Source organism: Phascolarctos cinereus, unplaced genomic scaffold (genome assembly GCF_003287225.1).
Source record: "Phascolarctos cinereus isolate Bilbo 61053 unplaced genomic scaffold, phaCin_HiC Scaffold_7;HRSCAF=346, whole genome shotgun sequence".
In the NCBI taxonomy this organism is placed as follows: Eukaryota; Metazoa; Chordata; class Mammalia; order Diprotodontia; family Phascolarctidae; genus Phascolarctos; species Phascolarctos cinereus.
In genome coordinates this window covers 87,119,564-87,145,202 of record NW_027556180.1, presented here as the reverse complement: position 1 = coordinate 87,145,202, position 25,639 = coordinate 87,119,564, and the positions used below count along the sequence as shown (strand labels likewise).

Sequence of the window (25,639 nt, the reverse complement as noted above, 5' to 3'; positions counted from 1 at the left end):
ATCCATGGCATTCCCCTGAGTTTACTAAGCCTATCACAAAAAAGAATTAATCTGTGATCACTACTTCCTTTTCTGGATCCTCTCTAACTCTAATTATCTCTTGAATAATCCATTCTAAAATTTTTCTAGGATTCAAAATCAAGCTCACAATGGAAAGGATTTCTTTTTTTTATTAATTTATTTTGATTTATCAACAATCATTTCCATAAGCTTTTGTTTTAAATTTTTCTCCCCCTCCCTCCCTACCTCCCTCTCCAAGGTGGTGTGCAATCTGATACAGGCTATATACATGTACATTCCTATTAAACATTTTCACATTAGTGATGTTGTAAGTAAGAATTAGAACCAATAGGAGGAACCACCAGAAAGAAGAAACAAAACACAAGAGAAGAAAAAAAAATAGCAAATAGTATGCTTCAATCTGCATTCAAACTCCATAGTTCTTTCTTTGGATGTGGATAGCATTTTCCATCACGAGGCCTTTGGAGATGTCTTAGATCCTTGTATTGTTGAGAAGGGCTAAGTCTATCAAAGTTAGGCATTGCACAATGTGGCTGTTACTGTGTACAACATTCTCCTGGTTCTGCTCACTTCACTCAGCATCAGTCCATGCAAGTCTTTCCAGGTTTTTCTGAAGTCCACCTGGTCATCATTTCTCATAGCACAATAGTATTCCAATACATTCATATACCACAACTTGTTCAGCCATTCCCCAATTGATGGGAATCCTCTCAATTTCCAATTCTTTGCCACCATAAAAAGAGCTGCTATAAATATTTTTGTACATATGGGTCTTTTTCCCATTTGTATGAACTCTTTGGGATACAGCTCTAGAAGTGCTATTGCTGGGTCAAAGGGCGTGCACATTTTTATAGCCCTTTAGGCATAGTTCCAAATTGCTCTCCAAAATGGTTGGATCATTTCACAACTCCACCAATAATGCATTAGTGTCCCAATTTGGAAAAGCTATTCTAAGACCAGTTGAAAAACGAAAACATAGGTGAATAAGCAGAACTAGCTCCAAGAATTCTGAAGGAACCTGACCCAGCAAAAATGAGAATAATCCTACAGAGGACAAAAAACTGATATTTAATAAAATAAGGGGCTTTCAAGTATGAGAGAGAAATCATAAATGACTCATATAAGAATATAACTTGTTTAATCCCTGGAAGAGGCAGATAGCTTCATAATAGGATATGGGCACGAGGGAGAATGTTGAGAGGAAAGGAAATAAGAGATCAGGAAATGAAGGACAGGGATAGGATGGGTGGAAATATATAGTTGGCAATCATAACTGTGAATGTGAATAGGACAAACTCACCCACAATATGGAAAAGGATAGCAAAATGAATTAGAAACCAAAATCCAATAATATGTTGTTTACAAGAAATATACTTGAAACAGAAAAATATACACAGTGTTAAAATAAGGGGTTGGAGCTGAATCTATTATGCTTCAGCTGAAGTAAAATAAAGGCAAGAGTATCATTATCTCAGACAAAAGCAAAAATAGATTTAATTAAAAGAAATAAACAGGGAAACTACATTTTGCTAAAATGTACCAAAGACAACAAATTGATATCAATATTAAACATATATGCATCAAACAGTGTGGCATCCAAATTTTTTTACATTTAATTTTTATTTTTTTTCTCAGTTACATGTAAACAAAAATTTTTAAGTTTTTTTTTAAATTTTGAGTTCCAAATTCTCTCCCTTCCCTCCTCCCTCCTTGAGAATGTAAATAATTTGATATAGATTGTACATGTACAGTTATGCAAACCATTTCCATATTAGCAAAGAGACAAACAGGGAAACTACATTTTGCTAAAATGTACCACCAACAATGAATTGATGTCAACATTGAACACATCTGCATCAAATGGCATGACTGAAGGAAAAGTTAAATGAGTTATAGGGGGAAATAGAGAGCAAAACTATATTAGTGGGGGATCCAATTTACCCCTTTCAGACCTAGATAAATCTAAGTAATAGCAAAGAATTGGAAACTCAGGGGATGCTCAGCAATTGGGCAATGGCTAAACAAGTTATGATATATGAATATGATGGAATACTATTTTGCTGTAAGAAATGATAAAAGAGATGGTTTCAGAAAAACCTGGGAAGACCTATATGAACTGATATAGAGTGAAGTGAGCAGAATCAGGAGAACAATCTTTACAGTAACAGAAATGTTGTAAAGATAATCATCTATGACAGACTTAGTAATGCTAATCAATGCAATAACCCACCATGATTCCAATGGACTCATTATGAAAAAAATGCTCTTCCAGTCAGAAAACTGATGGACTCAGATTTCAAACTGAAGCATATTTTTTCTCTTTCTTTTCTTTAAATATATATTTTTTGGAACACGGCTAATAAGGAAATTTGTTTTATATGACTATACATATTCGTAATGGTTTTGTTTTCCTTGCCTTCTCAAGGGGTAAGAGAAGGGTTCGGGGTAAGAAGAGAATTTGGAACCATAAAAATGAAGGATTTTAAAAGTCTCTACAATTTAAAAAAATATTGTTGGCAGCACAAGTTTGTACACTCAGTTATAGTCTGGTAATTAGTGAATGGGTATTGACAGTACTTGTATTCTGGTAGATAAAACAACTGAATGAGTAAGAATAATTATGTAAAATAAGAAACTACTAGATGGCATGTCTTCACATCAATACCCACCATAAGGCTGCATTCTGATTAGCAATGTCAGGATTATGACTTCTCTATTCCTTCCACTAGCAGAGGCCTTCCAAGCAGTGACTGCAATGTCCCCAGATCTCTATCACCACCACTGGGTAACATTCCTGGTCTCTCCCAACCATAAGGTCTATGTCCTGAGACCTCCTTCCCTAAGACATTATGATGTTCAGAAGTTTCAAATTAAGAGCAGCAAAACCAGAACTGTGTATACATAGACTATATTAAAAACACACCATTGCAAAGAAAACAGAGGCAATAAAACTTCAATTGGGTTTGGAAGTGGACACACTGAAATACCATTTTTGTTTGGTTTGGGGTTAATTAGTTTGATTTTACTTCCTTACATGCTTATGAATATTTTATTCCTAATTTTTTGTTTATTTGATTGTTTTTGTTGATGGTTATTAAACTTTGTAATAAAAACTTTAAAACGCCATTGTTAATTTGATTTTATGACCCTCATCACTTTTTCCCAAAAGTGTTTCAAAGCATGGATTTAATTTTAAAATTAAAACTGAGTTGAAATAAATTTGGTTTGTAGAACCTAGGTGGGGGACACTCTCAGGGACTAGGCATCAACTCTAAATCAATACTCATAAGAAAATTTTTTCAGAAAGAAGTGTGGGGAAGTTTCCAAGAGAATATTAATGGTGCATTTTAAGAGAAAAGCAAGAAATACATGATAAAAAAAAAAAAAGAAAAGGTGGTACTATTCACTAGACGATGAATGAATGTGACAGTAAATGCACTTCATGAAATTCCGGAAATCACCCTCTGGAATAATGATGATCAGGCACCTACAATGCAGTTAGCTTAATTTAAAAGGGAGACAGCATTTTAAAATTAAAATAGAGGGTGAAGTTTTATTCTCTGTTACTTCATTTTCATTCCAGGTACATAAACTCCAACACAAATAAATGTATGTGGGAAGACCGGGAAGCTGGGAGGAAAATTTGAAATAACTAACAACTTTTCCAGAAGTGTTTTATCTGTAGGCTCAAACAGTAGCTAGAAAGTCACTTTTTGAGCCTGTTTCCTTGTTTGTAAAATGAAGCTAAAAACATTAGTACTCCCTACCTCACTAGGTTATTATAGGGAAAGTTGTTTATAAACCTCAAGGTACACATTAAGTTATTAGAACATTAACTTCAGATCACTGAGAAACAAAACTTAAATCATAAAATGTTTCCTACCTCAAGATATCCAAAGCATGTTCATTTATAACATATGGGTCGATAACATACAAGTTCCTTATGGGCAGGGATCAGAACTTATTTTCTTTGTATCCTGAACAGCCAAGTAGCTGGGGGTGGAGAAGAGGAGAGGAACCCCTTTATAAATGTTTGTTCCCTTGAATCGGACTGAATTGATCAGGCAGCACTATTTTCTGAATAAATACCATCTAGCTCTTGAGATTTTACACACCAATCAGTTACTGTATTTCTTTGTCGAAACAAACAGTATAAAGTGTCCCAGCAATTATTTAAACCTATTCACAAAGTTCCAAATGCCAGGGTAAGTTTCTCTTTATTTAGTGTTTAAAAATCCAGTTTAAAAGAGAAACCTATCTGTGTATTTTTTATTTAAATGTTAGGTAGTTATATTTATTAATTTTTCTTTACTTATTAACTTGGTCATGACAAATACAGTACCATCATTCATGCCTTATCTTGCCTGAGCCTGGGCCTCCGAGCCATGTTCCCACCTGCCCTAACCATGCTACCACCACCTCCTCCTCCTCCTCCTCCTCCTCTCTGCTGGTAACCTGGACTCCACCTCTGGGTCCCTCAGCTCTGAGTCTGTTTTTGCCTTCTCTTGCAGGGCTCAGGCCTCTCTACACCACTTTTCAGTGGGCTCCAGCCATGCCTTCATGTATGTATCCCTCACTCCAGCTTCTTTTTATGTTGTCTCCCCCATAAGGATATAAGTTCCCCAAGGGCAGGAACTATCTTGCTTGTTTATAGTTGTATCTAGTGTACTTTGGCACCTTGCCTGATAGACAACAAACAATAAATGACATATACATTCATAACTTTTAAATACTCATTCTAATTTTTCCCGGTTGCAGTTGAAAAAGCTCTACTACAAAATAGCATTATATAAATTTAGTGTAAGTTTTAAATTCAAAATGATAGAGAGGTGACTTAATGCTATTCAAAATGATAGAGAGGTGATTTAATGCTATTCTAGACTTCTTTCAAGCTTGCAGGGGATCTCTGCAGCTTCTCTGACCCAGATATTTCCTAAATGTCAGCCAGTACACAAAGAACCTGACTTCCACAAAATCTATAGCAGACTTACAAAGGGTATTCTTGAATCACTGAGCAAGGAAGAAAAAGACTTTACCAAAAGGCTCCAAAATCCTACTAAGCATTAGAAATTCTATAGTTAACCACCTCTAAAAATGAAATTCTCTTCTATTTTTTTCAACAATATAAAATCAATCAAAAAGGCAATAAAAATTGCATTCTTTGTATCTAGTCACCATTTCATGAAAATTCAGATTCAGGACAGGCAACTGGGTTTCCATGGTCATTTGGGGAGGAAGTGTATTTCATAATTTTGAAAGTTACAGGAGACCTTAGAAAGTCAAACCTTTTCATTTTACAGATAATGAAAACAGGGCCGTGAAAAGTTAAATGACTTTTCCAAGGTCAACATAGATAAGTAGTTAATGGATGTGAGGTTAAGAACTTCCTATTTTAATCATGGTCCCACCAAATCCTGGATTTAGCCTTTATAATTTCAAATGCAGAGCTCTTTCTACTATGTTATGCTACTGCAGACTTCCTTGTCTTAATTATATAACAAAGAGTTATCAAGCTGCTATTATGAGTGCAAGCTCTTATATGGTACAGAGTTAGGGTTACCAAGACAAAAACAAAACAGTCCCTACCCTCAAAGAGATTACATTCAAAATTCTCATTCCCTCATTATCAACTAGGTTTTCAAATACATCCATTATCTCCTTTTATGTTTTCTGGAACCTACTCTATGTTTCTCTAAAACCTGCTAGGGTCCATGTACAAATACTTTTCATAGGCCCATCCCAGGACCCAAGATTCCCTCTCAGGAGACAGCACCCATTAAAAATTCAAATGAAGACAATTTTGAGGGGCCATGGGCATAGTCCATTGCTGTGAAGTCTCAATTCTTAATGTACTTTCCTATGATTCTCCTTTCAGCTGGAGATCTCTCTCATGAGTTCCCTCTTCTCCCCTACTTTTTATTTCAAAACACCTGGACCTCATCCTCCATTTCCTCTTCCCTTTACTCCTGCCTCTCATAAAAAGGTGACCCTTTTGCTTCCCAAGACCTACACTTCCTACTTGTCAATCTGATCCTAGTTCTTCCTGTTTTCTCTAGCAAACTATCCCCTGAGTCATCACCTTTCTAATCTTCAGTCTCTCCCTAGCTACAGTCTCATTCTCCAAAGCAACAAACACACTTTAAACCCCCATTAATTCCTCAGGCTATCGCTCCATCTCTCTCCTCCCTGGTTACCTCTCCTCATTCTCTTCTCAACCTCTTGTAATCTGGCTTCAGACTTCATCACTCAACTAAAACTTCTCTATCCAAAGTTATCAACAGTCTCTTAATTACTAAAATATGATGGTCCATCAAGCTTCGTATTTCTGGACTTCTCTGCAACATATGATACTATTGACACCCTCTCCTCCCATTTACATTCTCCTCTAGGGATTTTCATGACACTACTCTATTGCTTCTTTTTCCTACCTGTCTGATCCTTATCTCCTTTGCTCAACGTCATCATCTGTACCATGACCCCCTTAATTATGGCCCTTTTAAAAAAATTTTTTTGGTGTCCTACTAGTTCCTATGGGCTTAATTAACATCTCTATGTCCTAATCTCTCTCCCGAGCCCCAATCCCCCATAACCAATTGCCCTCCATCTCAAAATGTATGTCCCAGACATATCTCAAACAACATGTTCAAAAATAATTTATTCTTTTCCTCTAAATCCACACATCCTCCCAATTACCCTATTCCTTTTAAGGATGCAATCATACTTCTGGATTTCCAGGTTTGCAACTTTGGTGTTATTCTCAAGTCCTTACTCCTCTCTCTTTTTCATTCACAAGCCAGTACCCTACTTCAGATTCTCTTCACCTTTCACCTGCAATACGGTAGAAACCTCAAAATTGGTCTCCCTGCCTCCTCTCTCCCCTCCAATTCATCCTCCACACAGCCATTAGTGACTTTCCTAAAATGCAGGCCTGAACACGTCATGGCCCTGTTCAATAAACTCCAGTGCTTCCTTTAAGAGACAGTACAAACTCCTGCCTTCATTTAATAAAGCCCTTCACGAGCCAGTACTAATCTTTCTAGCCTTATCATACATTACTCTCCCTCCCTTCACATCATACATTTCTATAGTGCCACCAAACCGCACCCTGGTCCTTCATACATAACATTCCACCTCACTTCCTCAGTGTCTTTGTACAGGCTGCCCCCCAGGCCTGGAATGACTCTTAGAAGTCCTAATTTCCTAAACTCAGTTCAAATGCCAAGTAGGAGGCCATTTTCTGATCTCCTCTCCCCACCCCACTCGCTAATATTTCCCCCACCATTTGCCCACCTCCTACACCAAGCCTTCCCCACTCTCTCTTAATTCCAATGCTTTCCTTCTTAATTTCCTATTTATCCTGTATATATAGCTTACTTTGCATATATTTGTTTGCATGTTGTCTCCCCCATTAGATTGTAAGTTCCTTAAAGGTAGGGACTATCATTTGCCTCTTTCTGTATACTCAACACTTACCACAGTGCTTCGCATATAGTAGGCACTAAATAAACGTTTATTTATTTTCTACCAATGGATCGTGTATTGCCATAGACTTGGCATTGGCGCCAGGAACCTGGGTTCAAGTTTTTCCTGTACACATCAGCTATTTGTACCTGGACAAGTCATTAAATTTCTCAGTGCTCCAAGCAATTCTAAGAATAACTCTTTAAGCATGTTGTTCACAGGTACTGACCTGCAAAGGAAAATGACAATTTCCTCATTGGGAGTTTATACCAATGACAATCCAATTAAGAAGTCTTTTTGCATATATTTCGATGCATACATGTTGCCTGGCGCCTACAGAAGGCTAAGTTTATTAAGAGCACGTAGCTTCACTTTTTTTTTTTTAATCTCCAGGACCCAGCACAACTCGCCAGTCATACATACTGCAGAGTTTTTTGCAGTCTTATCTCTCTCTTAGACTCCTAGAGGGCAGGGGCTCTGCCTAGTTATCCCAGTTTGGACAACCCAGTGCTTTGTACACAACAGGTGCTTAATAGATGCACAGTACAAAGTGGAAAGACTCGCAGTCTTGGCAAGCCGCAACACGTCTATTTTTCTCATCTTTAAAACGGATATTTTTACGAGTGGAGAAGCCGAGCTGCAAAGCGCTTTGTAACCACTAAAGCACTCCCTAAGTGTCGGCTGAGAATGATAAAAGTCCGTGGACCAAATGCAGGGAAATTTCCCACGGGGGGCCCCGGAGGCCCAAAGGAGGTCGAAGGCGGCTCTTCGGCAGTCCCTGCGGGGCGTATGAACGGAGAGCGGCGGGGTCAGGGTTCACCGTAGGCCAGTCCGGCCGACCGCCTACCGCCGTCCCGGGGGGCGTCCTATACGCCCCGGCAGGCTGGAAAACCTGGCCCACGTCATCTTCCCCTCAACCGCGCCTTTCTCCACTCCCTACCACCCGCAAGCGCCCATCCTGCAGAGTTCCGGCCCCGCAGCTACCCAGCCCACCCCGCACGCCCACAGCCCACGCTACCCCGCTTCCGGTGCCAGGCCGGGGGAGGCTAGGGAGGGTGGAGTCAAGACGCTCCAAAGTGGACTCGTCCAACGAACTCAGGCCGAGAGGGGTGGGGGCGAGTACAGAATCCCCAGGGCTTGCAGTAAAAGCGTGGGGAACAGTAACGCCAAGAGGGATCATTCGAAGAAGAGATGTTGATGGAACTTCATTCGGTTGAAGGAAAGAGAAAAACGAGAAAGGCCTTCTTCCTTCCTTTAACGTTTACCCTTCTAACCACGCCCCACCCCCGCTGCACTGGGAATGAAAAATGCCGGGCTGGAGGACCGCTGGGTGGGAGGGGGGAAGAGGAGAAGGAGGAGGAGGAGGGAGAGGGAGAGGGAGAGGAGGTCTCGCGATATGAGACGGGCTGAGGAGGGGGGTGGCACCTCCTCCTCCCTCCTCTTCGCGTTAGTTCCGGTCGCAGAGGAGCCACCGCCGCAGTTACCGCCACCTCGGGGATTTCTGGCTCTTTTCTCTCCGCCTTAAATTCGGTAAGGCGAGGCCGTCCTGGGCCCCCGGGGCAGGCGGGCAGGCGGGAGGCAGGCCGCCTGGCCCTTCCGTGCCTAAGCAGGAAGGCGGCGGGGGCCCGGCCTACGATGGGGAGGGCATTGGCGGGGGGCGCATGAGGCCAGGCCCGGTCCGAGCCGGGAGCTGGATTCGGAGCCGCACCAGGGGAAGGTGAGGCGGCGGGAGGGAGGGGATGGGCGGCCGGAGCCTGGCCTGGTGGTCATCGCCTGGCCCCGCGCGGTGTGACCCCGCCCGGGACGGCCTGGGTAACAAAGCCGCCGCGGCCTCTGTTGAGTGTCGTACGCGTGGGGGGTTCCGGGCCGGCGGGCGGGGCGGAGGAGCCGGAGCCACCGCCGCCGCCGCTGTTACTGCTGGAGGGGAGGCGGATGAACGGGGCGGCGGGGGCCCCGGCGCGGAGCGCTTCGGCGCCTGTGATGCGCTCGCTGCGGCGGCCGCCGTCGGCTACGGGGTCAGTGGGGGATGGAATGAGGGGCGCAGGTGGCGTCGTGTCCGAGGCGGTGACCGGCACCCCCAGCCCCGTGTCATGGCCCGGGAGAGGGGGCGACGGACACGTGCCGTGCCCGGGGAGCCGCGGGGGGCTTCCTATCCCATCCCGGCTTCAGGGAGGAGGAGGGCTGGGTCTCAGTTCGGTCGCTGTCTGGAGCTCCTCTGGGGGGGGCGTGCGTCGAGGTGCTGAGGCCCGGAGGGTGCTGCTGTGGGGTGGGATGTTAGGAACGCGCAGGGCCTGCTGCTGGGGGTCAGATTTGCCCAGGTCCATCCTCTTCCTGAGCCTAGAGTCCGAGGAATGCCTCTGGGCCGCGGGACAAGGGGGGAAAGCTGTGTCCGAGTGCTGTCCGCGACGGCCTGGCTATTCACAGGGAGCAGCTAGGTAGTGGGCAATCTTAAAGAGAAAGTTGAGCGTTCTCCACATGTGTGAGGCCTAGTGCTTGCCCGCCCTGGCTTGCTAACCTGCAAAAGGACTGTTTCACAATCCTACCACAAAGGACTTCAGTTCTTTGGAGCTCTGAAGTATGTGTGCATACACAACCCCAAACTCTGCAGGGACGTTCATTTCTATCGGCTTTTAAACGGTTAAGCCGAGAAATTTCTACTGCTTTTTTTTTTTAAGGAAAGTGCTTGTTTGTCATTTTGAAGAACTTGTTTCTTTTTCCAGGGTGTCTTTTATGAATAATCAAAAGCAGCAAAAGCCAACGCTATCAGGCCAGCGTTTTAAAACTAGAAAAAGAGGTAAGTATCGTTAATGTTTTCCTGTTTGGGGCTTTTTGTACTCTTTTTAACATTTTCCATTCTCACTTTTTATAAGATTTGATGCAGATGTTATTTTTGACTCAATCTGACCAGTACTGTAGGTTTTCTTTTTAATCCGAAGTTCCTTGTTGACCGATAAACAGATTTTAGGTTTATCCAAAGAGTTTGCATTCTGGTTTTCTTATAGCTTCTTGACTTTTATGTATTGACACATCTAAGGAGTTTAGCAGTTGTCTCTCATGGTGTAACCAAATCTAACCACTACTGGTTTGTGTATATTTTAAATATTTGTGGAAAATACATATTTTTTTAGCTAGGAATTTCGGTTTAGATAATGTTGCTCAAACTTAATACGATATTTGTGTGGGATGCTCAAATGTATAAAAATTGTGGGATAGATTTCATATTCTCAGGGAAGTACTACTATTATGATGCAGTCATGAAATGTGCTTTTTAATCATCTCCCAAAACACTTTAGAGAAATATTCGTCCTGTTTTTCATTATTCTTTTTTTAAAAAATAGAATTAGTTAAGGCTGCGTTTTAAAAAATGGGTGTTCTGTAGAACTTTAATGCCTAGTAGGCAGGTAATTTGTTGTTGTTTCTTATCTTTTGTCCAGTCTGACAAACATTAAGTGCATAACATGCAAGGCAATGCCCTCCTGCCCCGTAAAAAAAAATTCTCTGTTCAGGGAGCTTACATTTCTAATAGGAAGATACACAACATTTAAATGCTTAAATATGCATACTTGATTATCTGAGCAGTCTTCTGGATTTCAAATCCTATGCTGTATCTACTACTCTTAGGTAAACACTCTATAACTAGGGGAATTGAGAAATACTTTCCTTAGAAGTAGCACATAAGCTGAGCCTTGAAAGAAACTAGAGATTCCAATAGGAGGTCAGGAAGGGAGTGCCTTTTGAGAGACTACCTGGACAAAGGGAAGCCTTTCAAAATGGTGGGAATTCTACAGATTTATTTTTTGTGAATTTGTGAATTGTATTGAGCATTTTCTTTGACTGCATTTGCCACTTAATGCTTTGTAAAAATCAAACAAAATAATATGTAAAATGCTTTGTTTGCAAAGCTTAAAGAAGCATTAACATGAATGTAAATTGCTACAATTAATAGTATAGAGTATTGGTTTTGGACCTTTGGTGGCAGTAGAACGCTTCATATTTCAACTTTTTTGAGGTCACCTTGGTTGCACAGTAAATAGAGTATGTGGCTTGGAGTCAGGAAGACTGTATAAATGTTAGCTGTTGTTATTTTGAAGCACTTTTATGTAAAATAATTTTTGATCCTTCAGATAATCCTGTGAAATATTTAGATAGTGCACAAGATAATACACATTATAGAGATGCAGAATCAAGGCGCAGAAAGAGTACAAGTAGGTGGCTTGCCCAACACAGTAAATTAGTGACATGGATGTGAACCTAGAGCTTTGTCAAGAGGCTGTAGTCATGTTGTAGTCATGTTTTTGTGTTTTTGTTGGGTATGTATAGTAACTGCAAGTTCTGAACATTATGTGAAAGGATGCTTTCCTGCTTTGTGGTTCTTTTGATCACTGGTTCTTTGGTGGTAGTACTAGAGACCAAGGTGTAGGTTAGATCTCACCTAAGGTCTATAAAAGTTTGTTCTATCCTGTGAACAGAATCAGTATCCCTAACTCACTGGGGTCTCTTTTCTCATACTTTAGGGGAGGAGAAGAAGATAAAAGTGTTTCAGAGAAATTAAACCTAAAGCTTGTTGATTGTATATCACCACTAAGGAGGAAAGGAACATGCAAATTGAATAAACTGGTTATATAAGTGAATAGTACATCATCTCTGTATAAAGAATAATATATATTATTCCCAGAATAATAGGGGAGCAGCTAGTTAGTGGGCAATCACGTCATTTAATTCTGGCACAATCTGTAGGTCCCCTCATACTTGAGGAAGGTATAGTGTATTATATATCCTTGTTATCATATTTTACAGTGTGAGTTACTCAGTTATTCAGAAAAAAGGATTGAGGTTTTTAGTTTGTGGTAGTTTTTTTTCCCCCAAATACTGTATCTTCAGATTTTACCTAGAACAGACTTAGCCTTAAAGTAATGCCAGAGCTTTTAAAAAGTCAATATTTTAAGACAGGGTAGCTGAAAAATAACATTCTCTGCCTTGGGAGGAGAGGGGTGTAAGTACAGAATGAATAGCACTGGCTGTGAGTGCTTTAGAAGTTGGTGGGGTTTGGTGGAACTCTTTAATTAAGAACTGGGTTGGTCAGTGCCAAGTTAAGAGTTCTACTTCCTCCACCAAGGCTAGCTAGGATTTAACCAGTAGAATAAGGTCAGGGGAGGTCCTGCTACATGAGAACCATTAGTAGCCAAGACAAATGGGCATTCTAGGAACAGCATACTTTTAGTCTGGTTGGGTTCCATGGAGGAGTAGTGAGAATAGATTGGAACTGTGCTGTGAATATTAGAAAGATAGAGGACTCCTTTGTTAATTTATTTTGGAGGAGGTGTTTACTGCTTTCATTGTAATTTTGGGGATTTGTCTAAACTGGGTGTTTTTTATTTCAGATGAAAAAGAGAGGTTTGACCCTACTCAGTTTCAGGACTGTATTATTCAAGGTTTAACTGAAACTGGCACTGATTTGGAAGCAGTAGCAAAATTTCTTGATGCTTCTGGGGCAAAACTTGATTATCGCCGATATGCAGAAACACTCTTTGACATTCTGGTGGCTGGTGGCATGCTGGGTAAGTGGTTCTCTTGGGCATCAATATATGGACTTGAGGACCCAGAATATGAACTTTAATTATTGCAACTCTATTTACTGCCTTTGATAACCCATCACAGCTTAGCCCTATTCTTTTCATATTTGTATTTTTTCATTATATGCTTGCTTATTAGTCTTTTAACAATCCTAGCTGAAATTTATAAAGTACTTTACATACAGTTTCATTTTAAGTCTCAGAACCCTTATGAGGTAGGTATTATGGATATATTGATCTGCATTTTGCAGATAAGAAAACTGAGGTGCATGGAGTTTACATAGGGTTCAAATCCTGATTTTCCTGACTTCTAACATTGTGAATTGGAGTCATTTTTAAATTGTAGGTAGTCATGCCTTTCATTCACTAAACAGAATTGACTCTTAGTAACTGAGTCTGTTAATTGTACCCCACATTTAGGTGTGGTAAATACCTGGTTTTTTCTTCATTAGTTATGAGGATTAGTCTATTTGGTTTTTACTTCAGGCACTTGATCCTTAATATTATTTACCAGCTATCTGAAATTGATTTTTCAACTTCCATCTGGAAAAGTAGCTGATTTCATCCTTCTGTAGTTCCTTTTCATTTCTTATCTTTTACTGAAATCAGTTACTTGTTCAGAGAACCTTGTTAATTAATAGTTAATATTAATTAAGTTAAATATATGAACTTTTCAGGACACTTTAGTCAGCTTTATGAAGTTTCTGTGATTAAAAAAATCTTTAGTTCATTAATCCTAAAGTAGTTGAATCATACCTTTTAAGGTAGAATTACTCCTAGTTAAGCCATTGCATCTTCTAGCCTTCGTGTTTCATGCTTAGTCAAATTTTAAAGGTCCCAGGGCAGTTGATGATTGAATTCTCATAAAAGGTTTTAAAATTACAACATTTTCAATTTACAAAAGTTTTACTGCTTTAACAAATATATCACTTTTATTAATGCTTTTTCATCCAAATCTGGCTGTGTCAAAACTAGAATAGGGTAGGCTTCACTGATCTTTGTCATACTAATTCATTTACATGCTGGCATTTAGTTTGCCAAAGCTAGGGCTCACTGTAGCTGTTGTTAACCATACTATTACCATATAGTTTTGCAACTTTTCTTTTCCCTTTATATTTTTCATTTTATTACTGCTCTTTAAAACATTTACTCGGGTTGCCAAAATTATGTTACATATGTTCAATATATCTTAGCCCCAGGTGGTACACTGGCAGATGACATGATGCGTACAGATGTCTGTGTATTTGCAGCACAAGAAGACCTAGAGACCATGCAAGCCTTTGCTCAGGTAAGAACTTCATCCACAAATTAAATTATGTTGTTTTAACAAATCATACTAAGTCTGGTTTACACGTAAGGGATTTCCTATTTTTGAGGAGTTAGGAACAGAACATAGATGTTTGGAAATAATTTTTCAATGCTAGATTAGTATTTTTTTTATTTTTCTGAGAATTCATGAAGAGGTAAAAAATTGTAAAGATAGGAAAATCTTAAATACATTGGTTAAAATAGTGGGAAACAAGTCAAGAAAATTAGCTGTCAGTACCACAGACAAGTAGAGCAGCTGCTGAACCACTTTGTAATAGAAGGGATTTCCTCACAGTTTTTGAACCAGTAAAATCCTAGATGCAGACCCAATAATTGTTTTTATTGGTACCTTTTATTTTTATATCATTTATTTCTAAATACAGATCCCTTCCTCTTTAGCCTCCCTCCTAGTGAGCCTTCTCTTGATTTTAAAAAGAGAGAAAGTTCCCTAAAACCAATCCAAACATTGGCTGGTTCTAACAGTTCTGAGTGCAGTATTCCCTACTTGTAATCTCCTCATTTCTGCAGTGAAGAGAGTCAAGTACACTTTCGATTCATGTAGATATTTTTAAAGATGAGTTGCTAACCAATCAGAAGTTTCCCTCTTAAAGAAATAAAGCTCGGCTTAGAGGATTGATTCTGTTATAAAGCATATATATTTTTCAATTTTTAAAATTTTATTTTATTGTTAAAAGAAAACCCAAGTTCACTGACCTCCAGGTAAAGAACTCCTGGACTAGATAGTCTGTGAGGTCCCTTCCCACTTTGTGGTTCTATGAAAAGCATGGGTGGGGAACAAAAGGTGTATTAATCCTGTTCACATTGATATTTATGAACTTATACTAGTCATAATAAACAACTAATTTTGTTCCTAGGTATTCAACAAGTTAATCAGGCGATACAAATACCTTGAAAAGGGATTTGAGGATGAAGTTAAAAAGGTACAAGGAACAGGTTTTGATGTGAAATTTTTTGTGACTCTTTCAGCAAGTTCTTAGAGTTTAACTTCAATGCTTTTCATTCAAATAATGAATTTTGCTCTTTACATTTCAGCTATCTCTTCAATGCTGAAATTTTAGTTATAGGGAGTTTGTACAGCACTTATTTGGTGGTTGAATTGTGTCAGAATTTACAGCTGAATTTAACTCAAGTAAAAGGTTTTAGTGATGGAAGACAAGGAAAAACAAGCAGAAAAATCAAATTTGTTGTTATCTAGATCCATGCTACTTTAGCATTAAATTCATTTGTTGTATCTGTTTTAAATCTACTTTTGCTTCTGTTTACTGTAAATGTTTGGCAGAATTAAGGGATAGAAATCTGGGTAAGCTTTGGTAAGAATTTAAATGGGGAACCTGGGAGACTTAAACTTAACACTTAATGGGTCTTTTGCAGACTTATTCACAAATCTTAACTGTTGTTCATTTAACAAATAACCGTACCCCCATTTCAAATAACGTGATTGTACTGATTTTGGTTTTTAATACTTATCATTTATTCCTACAGCTGCTGCTATTCTTAAAGGGTTTTTCAGAGTCTGAGAGGAACAAACTGGCCATGTTGACTGGGGTTCTTCTGGCCAATGGGACACTTAATGCATCCATTCTTAACAGCCTTTATAATGAGAATTTGGTTAAAGAAGGTAATTTATTTTACTTTGTTGATTGTCTTTTTGTTTGACTCAAGGTTTAGAGGTTTTTGGGAGAGCAAGAAATAGGTTTTAGAAATTTTTATATTTTTTATATATTTTAATTTTATATTTTTAAGTGTGGATTATTTAATTTCATGCTTTGGTTGTTTCTGCTCTATGTGATCTTTTATTCTTTAACCCTTAGTTTAAGGAGTATGTATATGGGTTTTTTTTTTTAAATAAAAAGTTCTCTAATTCTTTGTAGGTGTTTCAGCAGCCTTTGCTGTAAAGCTGTTTAAATCATGGATAAATGAAAAAGATATCAATGCAGTAGCTGCTAGTCTTCGAAAAGTCAGCATGGACAACAGACTGATGGTATATGGATTGTCTCTATTTTCAAATGAATATAAATCAGTGTAAAGATTTTTCTCTTATTAGTCTTATGATGCAAGCTCAGGAAGCTAATAGCTGCTTTAACATTTTATTTCAGGAACTTTTTCCTGCTAACAAACAAAGTGTTGAACACTTCACAAAATATTTTACCGAAGCAGGTCTAAAAGAACTTTCTGAGTATGTTCGGAACCAGCAAACCATAGGAGCTCGTAAAGAGCTACAGAAAGAACTTCAAGAACAAATGTCACGTGGTGATCCATTTAAGGATGTAAGTTATCTTTGGTGTTATCCATTTGACTTTGTCTTTGAGAAGGTTGTAGCTTTAATAAGGTGGTTCTTTCCTTCGTTTTTATGAATATGTTTATTCTGACCTTTTGATCCATACTAATTTTTTCATTTCCTCTATTACAGTGATTATTTTTCCACTTTTTAAGAAATGTTGTACAGGTTCTCTTATAATTTCATTCCTCTGAGTTCTGTTTTCTCTGGAGGTAAGAATTCCTTAACAACATTAGGGAATTCTATGACTTTGTTCCATGATTGCATCTATCACTTCAATAGTCAGCTGCTACTCTTATGTTCTTCCTCTCTCCTTTTAACATAAATAATTAAGAATTGAGCAACGGTTTTCCCCTAATTAACTCATGTCCCCTGCTTATTCAGTTAGTGTCTGTCTGAGGGCCATTGTAAACTTAAAATTCCAGCAGACAACATTTTTACATTTTATTTTTGTTCATTCAGTTTTTAAAATTTTGAATTCCAAATTCTTTTCCTCTCTCCTCTCCCCCACCCCCATTGAGAAGGCAGGCATTTTTGTATAGGTTATACATGTGCAGTCATGCAAAACATTTTCATATTAGCTGTATTTGAAAGAAAACAGACCCAAAGTGGGGGAAACACACATGTGGAAAACAGTATGTTTCTGTCAGCATTCAGATACTCCATCAGTTCTTTCACTGAAGGCAGATGGCATTTTTCATCATGAGTCCTTTGGAATAGTCTTTTATTCACAGTTGATCATCCTACAATATTGCTGTTACTAGAGACATTATAATAGAAAAGGTTTTGTCATGGCTTTACTACTTACTGTAACTGACTATCTTCAAATCACTTGACTTGGGGGATTGGGGGGCACTAGGCAGTGGGGTTAAGTGACTTGCCCAGGGTAGCACAGCTAATGAGTGTTAAGTGTCTGGGCTTGGATTTGAACTCGGGTCGTCCTGATTTCAGGGCCAGTGCTCTATCCACTTCACCATCACTTGACTTTTTTAAGGCTCAGTTTCCTCCTGGATATATTGAGAGAGGTGGCAGACTTAATTGATCTGAGGTTCCTTCTAACTTCAGAATTGTATGAAATGTGATGTGTGTGATTGCACCTGCCTGGAGAACAGACACAGAAATCTTCATGGACTTAAATAGGCAGTTTAAAGCTTAAAGATATTTAAAAGCCAGAATTAATTTCTCGTGCTGAACTTGGGATACTTTTGCAGATAATTTTGTATGTCAAGGAGGAGATGAAGAAAAACAATATCCCAGAACAGATCGTTATAGGCATAGTCTGGTCAAGTGTAATGAGCACTGTGGAATGGAACAAAAAGGAGGAGCTGGTAGCAGAGCAAGCCATCAAGCATTTGAAGGTATTGACTTAAAAACCTTGATTAGTCACTGTTTATGCAACTTACAGTGTTCTCTCATTGGCTTAGGTGACTTCATGCCTTCTAACTTTGAGTTTGATTTTGTCGCACCAAATAAAATGTACAGTATGGACTGCTATGGGAAAGATTATCAAAGAGAGATTACAAGGAGAAATTCATTATAAATACTGACCTGGGGACTTTCTTTGACTTGGAAAAGTTTTGCTGCTTTTAAGTAAGCAAAAATGAGCAAAAGCAGCTGATGTTCTCTCAAGGTTCATTGTGACAGCTGTTACAGTCTATCTCTTAGTTTGTACATGGATTTAGAGCAGGAAAAACTTTAGAGACAATTTTACAAAAACTCTGGTCCGCGTGACCTGTAAAAAAAATGTTATTACTAAGTCCAGTTTTGTTGACATCCTTACTTTAGGGAATAATCTTCAAAATACACACATTTGTTGTGAAGTATTAATGGTATGTCTAGCAGTTTTTAATGTTTAGAATTGCATTATTTTAAGCTTCCCCCTCCCCGGTTGTTTGGACTCCAGTGTTGCAGTTTGGCAAACTAATTTCTCTTCGCTGTTTTAAAAAGTCACATACATAGTCACTGAATTGCAACTTAATGTTATTCAACTAGAAGATTTTACTAGAGAATCTTTATGATAACTTTTTTCTCTATTTTAAAGCAATATAGCCCTCTACTTGCTGCCTTTACTACTCAAGGTCAGTCTGAGCTGACTCTGTTACTGAAAATTCAGGAGTACTGTTATGACAACATTCACTTCATGAAAGCCTTCCAGAAAATCGTGGTGCTTTTTTATAAAGGTAATTTAAACTCATTGAACCCCGTTTTTACTATTTGCTCATAATCTGAGGACTTCAGTAACATTTTTATGCACTTGGAAAAATTTCATTGAAATGAGAGTTGAGGGGCAGCTAGGTGGCACAGTGGATAGAGCTCTGGCCTTGGAGTCAAGAGGACCCGAGTTCAAATCTGGCCTCAGACACTTGACATTTACTAGCTGTGTGACCCTGGGCAAGTCACTTAATCATGATTGCCTCAGCAAAGAAAGAGAGAGAGAGAGAGAGAGAGAGTGTGTGTGTGTGTGTGTGTGTGTGTGTGTGTGTGTGTGTGAGAGTTAGTGAGTTAGTTGAGTGTAGAGGGAAGAGCTGTGGATTTGAGTCAGGACTTGGCTTCTAATCTCTCAGCTCAGCCACTGCTACTCCTGTGGTCTTAGGGAAGTGACTTCCCCTATCTGGGTCTGTTTCTTCCCCTGTCAAATGAGGGAATGGGGCTGGATGAGCTTTAAATCTAGGATCCTGTGAACAGGGCTTTTACCCATATCACACCTTATAGGCACCTCCCTGGTACACAAACTTCCCCCTGTCCATTGAGGTTAGCAGCTTCTCTGCGACTTACGTTTGCCTAGGGTTACATAGCAGGCACCAGCCAGGAAGTCTTGCCCTGCCCCAGGCCTTGCTACTTCTTCGTCCTGTGATGTGATATTTAAAAGTTCCTAAATGAGAATGTTGGAATTTTAGTTTAAAATAATCTTAGGCAGCAATGTCACAGCCTTCACTTAAGGAACCTAATTTAGTCATAATTTGGTAAGGAACTTGTCAGAATTTTCATTTTGAGGCAAACACCTAAGTACCCATTGCAGTTGCTGTATTGAGTCTTAGCAGTTGACTATAGCAGAATCACAGAATGTTAATATAGGAAGGATACCTCAGTGGTTTGTTCTGCTCTTACATAAACAAGAATCTTTGACAAGTGATTGTGATGTTTAACAAATAAGATGATTTTGTTCAGCATCTGTTATCATAAGACTTGCTACTAGACCTAGGTGTTAATATTTTAGCCAATTGGATGAGCTCTTGAAGTTCAAAAAAAAATTTCAAGTGAACCTCCACACTGAAACCTTACTGTTAAATGGTTCAGATGGTTGCCCAAGATGAAAATCCAATAGTCAGCAGGGATAAAAGCTAGAATTTGACTTCCCAGAAGATGGCTGTGTACTATGTGCATTAATGCTATTTCCTTTAGAACAAAGACCTCCCTATGATTTCTGAGAAACACAGATCTAGAGCTGCAAAAGGGGGGACCATTGGAGATTATCAAATACAGCCTGCTCATTCAGTCATTAAACATTTATGAAGCACCTGCAATGTGCCAGGCGCAGCTAAGTGCTAAGAATACAAAAGGAGGCAAAAGACAGTCCTAAGGTTTGAGGAAGGGAGAATTGTTGACTTCTGTCTCCTAAGGCATAAACTAATGTTTTCATGTTCGTAAAGGATTTTGTTTCCATTGTCAAAAAAAACCTACTATATGGTAGCTCCTTGGGTAAATGGGTTTATTTTGGTTCTTTGTTATAATTTGCTCTAAACATAAAACAATCATAGATTTCCTTAAGGCTTCAATGTCTTCATTCAGAGATTTGGCTAGAATTTTCTTATAATATAATGTTTAAAAAACTGTTTCTTCAAAACAGTTTGAAAGGTTACAAGAAAGCTGGAAGGTATTTTAGGAGGAGAATGTCTTATCTACAGTGAAAAAACTATGGTTTAAAAGAAGCAAAAAGCCATAAAAGGAATCATGAATTAAAGCTACTGTAGTCCCAAGACACAGCAAAAATAGTTGCACATATACTAAAGGAAGAAAAGAAATTAGCAGAAACAGAAGGTAAAATAAAGAATTGAGTATGATTAGTAAATCTCAGGGGAAAATGATAATGAAACTTAATTTAGAAGTATTCATGGAAAATATAACTGGTTTGGTGAGAAGCAGTTATTTCACGGGAGGATAAATGGTCAAAAATTTAAAAGTTCAGGGAATTACAGCAAGGAAAATATTTAGGGTCTGTATAATTCTGGAACCCAGGAAGAGTGTAACAAATTTGTGAGTCCTTAAAACCAAGCTACTAGTATGTATAACTATTACATTCTGTAAGAATAATCAACAGAAACTGGAGTTTTCAGAGGCAGAATTTGAGTCTGCGCAGACTCATGATCACAGGATCTGTTAAAGGTCCCCTTTGGAGGTCATCTAATACAACAGCCCAATGTTTTCAGCACAGAAATTTGTTTAAATATCCCTATAATTCAAAGGATTGGGTTTCCCTTTTACCAAACCTTGTAATGAATAGCAAATCCTTTCAGAGATTGAGTACTGTTTCTTATGTAAGTATAGACACTAATAGATTCCTTCCCTGATAAAGCCAATCTATAGTATCTTTTTAAAAGTATGCAGTTCAGCTTGATTGTATATATCTTTTGGTGTGCTTAGCCAGGTCCAGATACAAAAAATCATTCCCTTGAAGTGTTCGTATAGTATTTTCACTATCCAAATACTGTAGTATTTTGTATAGAGTTTTCACTATCCAAAGTTAAAATTACATTAAATGTTGTGACTGGTTCCACTCCAATGGAAATATGCTGTGTGAATTCAAATAATTTGACCACTTTTTCTTATTGAGTTGTTTCAGTTATGTCCGACTCTTTGTGACCTCATTTGGGGTGTTCTTATCAAAGATACCGGACTGGCTTGTCATTTCCTTCTCCAGCTCATTTTACAAACAAGGAACTGAGATAAACAGGATTAAGTGACTTGCCCAGGGTCCCATAGCTAGTTAAGTGTCTGAGGCCAGATTTGAAGTCAAAAGGTGAGGCTTTCTGACTCTCCCACACGTATTCTGCTTGTTCTAATTGTGTATAGAATTTTATGCAGTAAAGATATTTAGTTTTTATAATTGTTGGCACTTGGAAGTAGCCAGAATCTTTTTTCCCCCCAGTTTTTTATTCTTCAGAGGTCTTTACCTACCATGCAACTTAAACCCTGGAGTACAGTGAACTTGTTAGAATTACTTACCCCACTATCTAATAGCTAAACAAAACAGTAAAAACTGTCAGCACACCAAAGCTGAAAATCCACACAAGAAACAGGATGTGTTCAGAGTCGACTGATCATAATTAACTTGGTTTCCTTTATAGCTGAAGTCCTGAGTGAAGAGCCCATTTTGAAGTGGTATAAAGATGCACATGTTGCAAAGGGGAAAAGTGTCTTTCTTGAGCAAATGAAAAAATTTGTAGAATGGCTCAAGAATGCAGAAGAAGGTAAGTTAGTCATCTTGAAGGCACTTTGTTTAAAATTGTCAGTAAAGTGCTTTTACCTTCATAGTCATGTGTTGCTTTCTATACGATGCAGAATTTTTGCTGTTTTCAAAACTTGTGAAAAGAACTGACATGCTTAAAAATAGCCATTTACTTCCAACAAATACGCTTTTAAAATCACATTTTATTAACAGGAAATTCTTTTTAGTATATGAGGCAGTAAAGTGGGAAATTATGAACCTTTTCAACTTTTAGTTTTTTATTTATACTATAATTTTTCTACATGTCACTTTTAAAAGATAAGTTCGGCTTGTGAAGTTAACTAAGAATTTACAGAAAGGAGAACAAGGCTAAGAAGAGACAAAATTTTAACTTTGTTTTGTCTTAAAATGGTCCTTTCCAAATAATTGGTGGTCATTTTGGTCTGAAAATTGACATGGATTGGCACCTTTCTGGTATTTAGAAAGATGCAGTAGAAAAAACACTGGTTGGAGTCAGCACCTAGCTTTTCTGACTCTGGTTTTTTCAGCTTAATGTTTATACTTCACAGGCATATAGGTAAGGTACTTGGTAAACCTTAAAGCACACTAGAAATGAGTTTTTTGTTGCATTGTCATGCTATCTGAAAACAATATGCTGACATCAGACCCTAATTTTCTCTGCCATGACAACTTAAATAGGCTTCTCATGTAGCATAGTAGTAAGACGGCCAGTACTTTGCTACTCAGAGGCAGCAGAAATTCTTGCTTCATTGCACAAAGTTGTTGCATTTGTTGATACACACATGGGAATTAGATTGCATTTAGTAAAAGTCTTGGGTTTTAGGGGAAAGTTTTTTGTTTTCTGAGAATATGGATGTCTGACTCTTTGTTTTGACCTTCCCTTTTTTTTTTCCCTTCTTCTAGAATCTGAGTCTGAAGCAGAAGAAGGCGACTGAATTGTGAAACTACAAGCTCAGTAAAGCAAACAGGAGTTGTAGATAAAATGTCATGTCTCATGTGTCCTTCTGGTTCTTAACATCTTCCTACCTCCCTGTATCAAGCATGATATAAGGGCTTTCATGGCAAATTTATTTTAACTGTTTTCTATGGTTACTGAAAAATGTTGGGTTTAGTTTTTAAAACCATGTTTTAAGTAGCTGCAGGAGCTATAGATTTGAATCTAATGTTGCATTAGTCTTTTCAGTTATCTTCTACCTCCTGTATTTTCTACTGTAATAATGTAATTTAAGGCCTTCCACAATGAACAGTTCATTTTATCCCTGGGTTTTCTATAAACAGTTTACAAGACATGATTTGGTTAAAAACAATTTGTTATGGAAATTCTGTTTGCAAATTAAACTGTACAAGTATCCAAAGTCAAAAGGCAAATGACTTGTGTGATAATTTGGTATGAAATGAAAAGGCAGCATTAAATGGTGTTCAGAGCCCTATTCCTCAGATAATAATAAGACCTCATGGGTTAATTTCTGAACATTGATTCTAAAGTAGTTGGCTTACTCTTTTGTTGATATTACTACGGAGTATTTCTGTTAACACTTATTTTATTTTTTGGCATTATTAAAAATTTAAGCAAAAGGTTTCAAAGTAGCCTACAGCTAAAATTTCTGTTACCCTTGCTCCCTGGTTTGTCACTTGTAAGTAAAGGAATTCATGGGAAGCAATTCAGAAAAATGAAGGCAGCACAAGTGACCAAGGAGGTGGAAAGAAGAAAATTAAGGTCTCTCCTTTGCATACTTTTCTTCATTCAGTGTTTTTTTTTTTTGCCAGTAAAAGTAGGTGAGCATCTGTTACATCACCATCTCCTGGTCTGCTTACAGATGTATTATTAAAATAGTCTCGTCATTCACAGTATCTTGCACTCTAGAGAACCCTAAGTTCGTAAGATAGGAATCATTAAAGGGAGTGCATGTAAGGAAATGACAAATATCCTAAACCCAGTAAAATTGTAATATGTTAAGTGACCGATGTGTTACACATTACAAAGAGCCCCTTTGGGGACTCCAAGCATAACTGTCAGATCTGTCTTACTGGCCTAGTATCATCCTGTTTGTCGTATTGAAATGCAGTGATGTGATACCATTTGGCCATACTGGACTGTCTTCAGTCCAGGGATGATGTAAGCATTGCCTAATATCTACCCCAGTTGCCATTTTCTTCTTTCCACAAGCCAAAAAAGTTTCCTTTCCAGCTCTCAATCTTTTTATCTGATGGCTTTACCTTTTCACTTTAGTGTGTCTTTGCTGATAATTTGTCTACATACCTAGCATAGCCATTAGAAGATGAGTAGGTGATTGCTGCCTCATTTTTGGCAACTAAATTTTGTGGTAGGGAAATAATATTTTAAGTGACCATTTTAAAATAAGGTGTTCTTAACTCTTCACCAAAGCTGGAAACAGTGTCACCGGGACGTCAGTGAAATATGCCCTCTCTTAGCATGTGCCATTAAGAACCAAGAATTTGGTATTTAAAATTAAAAGTACACCTTGAGGAAATGAAGTGTAATATAATTTGAAACTATAATAGCCTTATAAGGAAGAGCATTATAACTGATAGTCTTGTGAGTGGAGTATGTGTCAAGTTTTCATACATAGATATTATGTATCTAATAGGTTTCTACTGTAGTGATCTGCTTCCTTTGTAATTTGTAGTCCTGAAGACTTTTTTAAAAAATAAAGGCCATCCTTAAACTTAGGTTTAATAGATCCGTTTTTGTTCAGTTGGAACTTTAAAAACATGCATGCCTAAATGACTGGCATTGTATAACACATCAGAAATGTCTTTCCAGTTCATAACTAATGTAAATGCTGCTTTCATCTGAGTATGTCCCAAACTACACTGATCCTAGACGAAGCTAGATTACCATGACTCCGCCATGGAAGTCAAGTGTTACTACAATACAATCAAAATTACTTAGTGTTTAATTGCATAATGTGTACATTTCAAAAGGGATATTGTGTATGTATGTGTGAGAGAGAGAGAGTGTGAATGGCCTTCCAAGCTGTCTTTTCCCTAATTGCAGAAGTCCTATCCTACTAGTGGCATAATAAGGGTTCATTAAAGTTATAGTATACGGACCAGTCTTGAAGTAGTAAAAACAATGTCAGTTTGAATGGGGACTTACTTAGGCTTAACTCCTCTAGTACTAGGGCTTTGTACTATCAGGTGCCAAGATTCAACATAAGTGGTTTTTATGACATAACAGGAATTGTATAAGATGGGTTTGCCTGCTATGACAGTCAAAGAAGACAGTTGCCAGTGCCAACCCCATACCCTCAAACAGTCCCTAATGGAAAGGCCAAGAATACTGTTTTCAGTGATGGATAAACTTTAGCAATTAAATTTTGTTGTTGCTGGATGTCAGTGTATATCCTAGCTGGTAATACGAAGATAAAATGTCAGCTCTGCTGCTTCTAAAGAGACATTTAAGATACTCAAGTTGAGTCTGCGTTTCCTAAGTCCTAAGAGAAAATGTCTTCAATGCCCAACATTTTTCCCCTTCTGGTTTATTAA

At 38.3% G+C, this 25,639-nt stretch overlaps 1 protein-coding gene across 2 annotated transcripts; it reads left to right on the top strand.

The window, feature by feature from the left end:
• The first annotated feature begins 8,848 nt into the window (after positions 1-8,848).
• Positions 8,849-24,820, top strand: BZW1 (basic leucine zipper and W2 domains 1). 2 transcript variants are annotated; one of them, XM_020971104.2, is made up of 12 exons: positions 8,849-9,012; positions 10,203-10,276; positions 12,864-13,040; positions 14,249-14,343; positions 15,239-15,304; positions 15,867-16,002; positions 16,256-16,365; positions 16,481-16,651; positions 17,874-18,020; positions 18,704-18,842; positions 22,008-22,130; positions 23,033-24,820. In XM_020971104.2, the coding sequence occupies exons 2-12, from the start codon at positions 10,213-10,215 to the stop codon at positions 23,062-23,064; spliced, it is 1,260 nt and encodes a 419-aa protein (XP_020826763.1). In that variant the 5' UTR covers positions 8,849-9,012; positions 10,203-10,212; the 3' UTR covers positions 23,065-24,820. The 2 variants fall into 2 exon arrangements, with proteins under 2 accessions (XP_020826763.1, XP_020826771.1); XM_020971112.2 differs by lacking the exons at positions 8,849-9,012; positions 10,203-10,276 and having other exon boundaries at positions 12,874-13,040; positions 14,249-14,254.
• Positions 24,821-25,639: the final 819 nt, after the last annotated feature.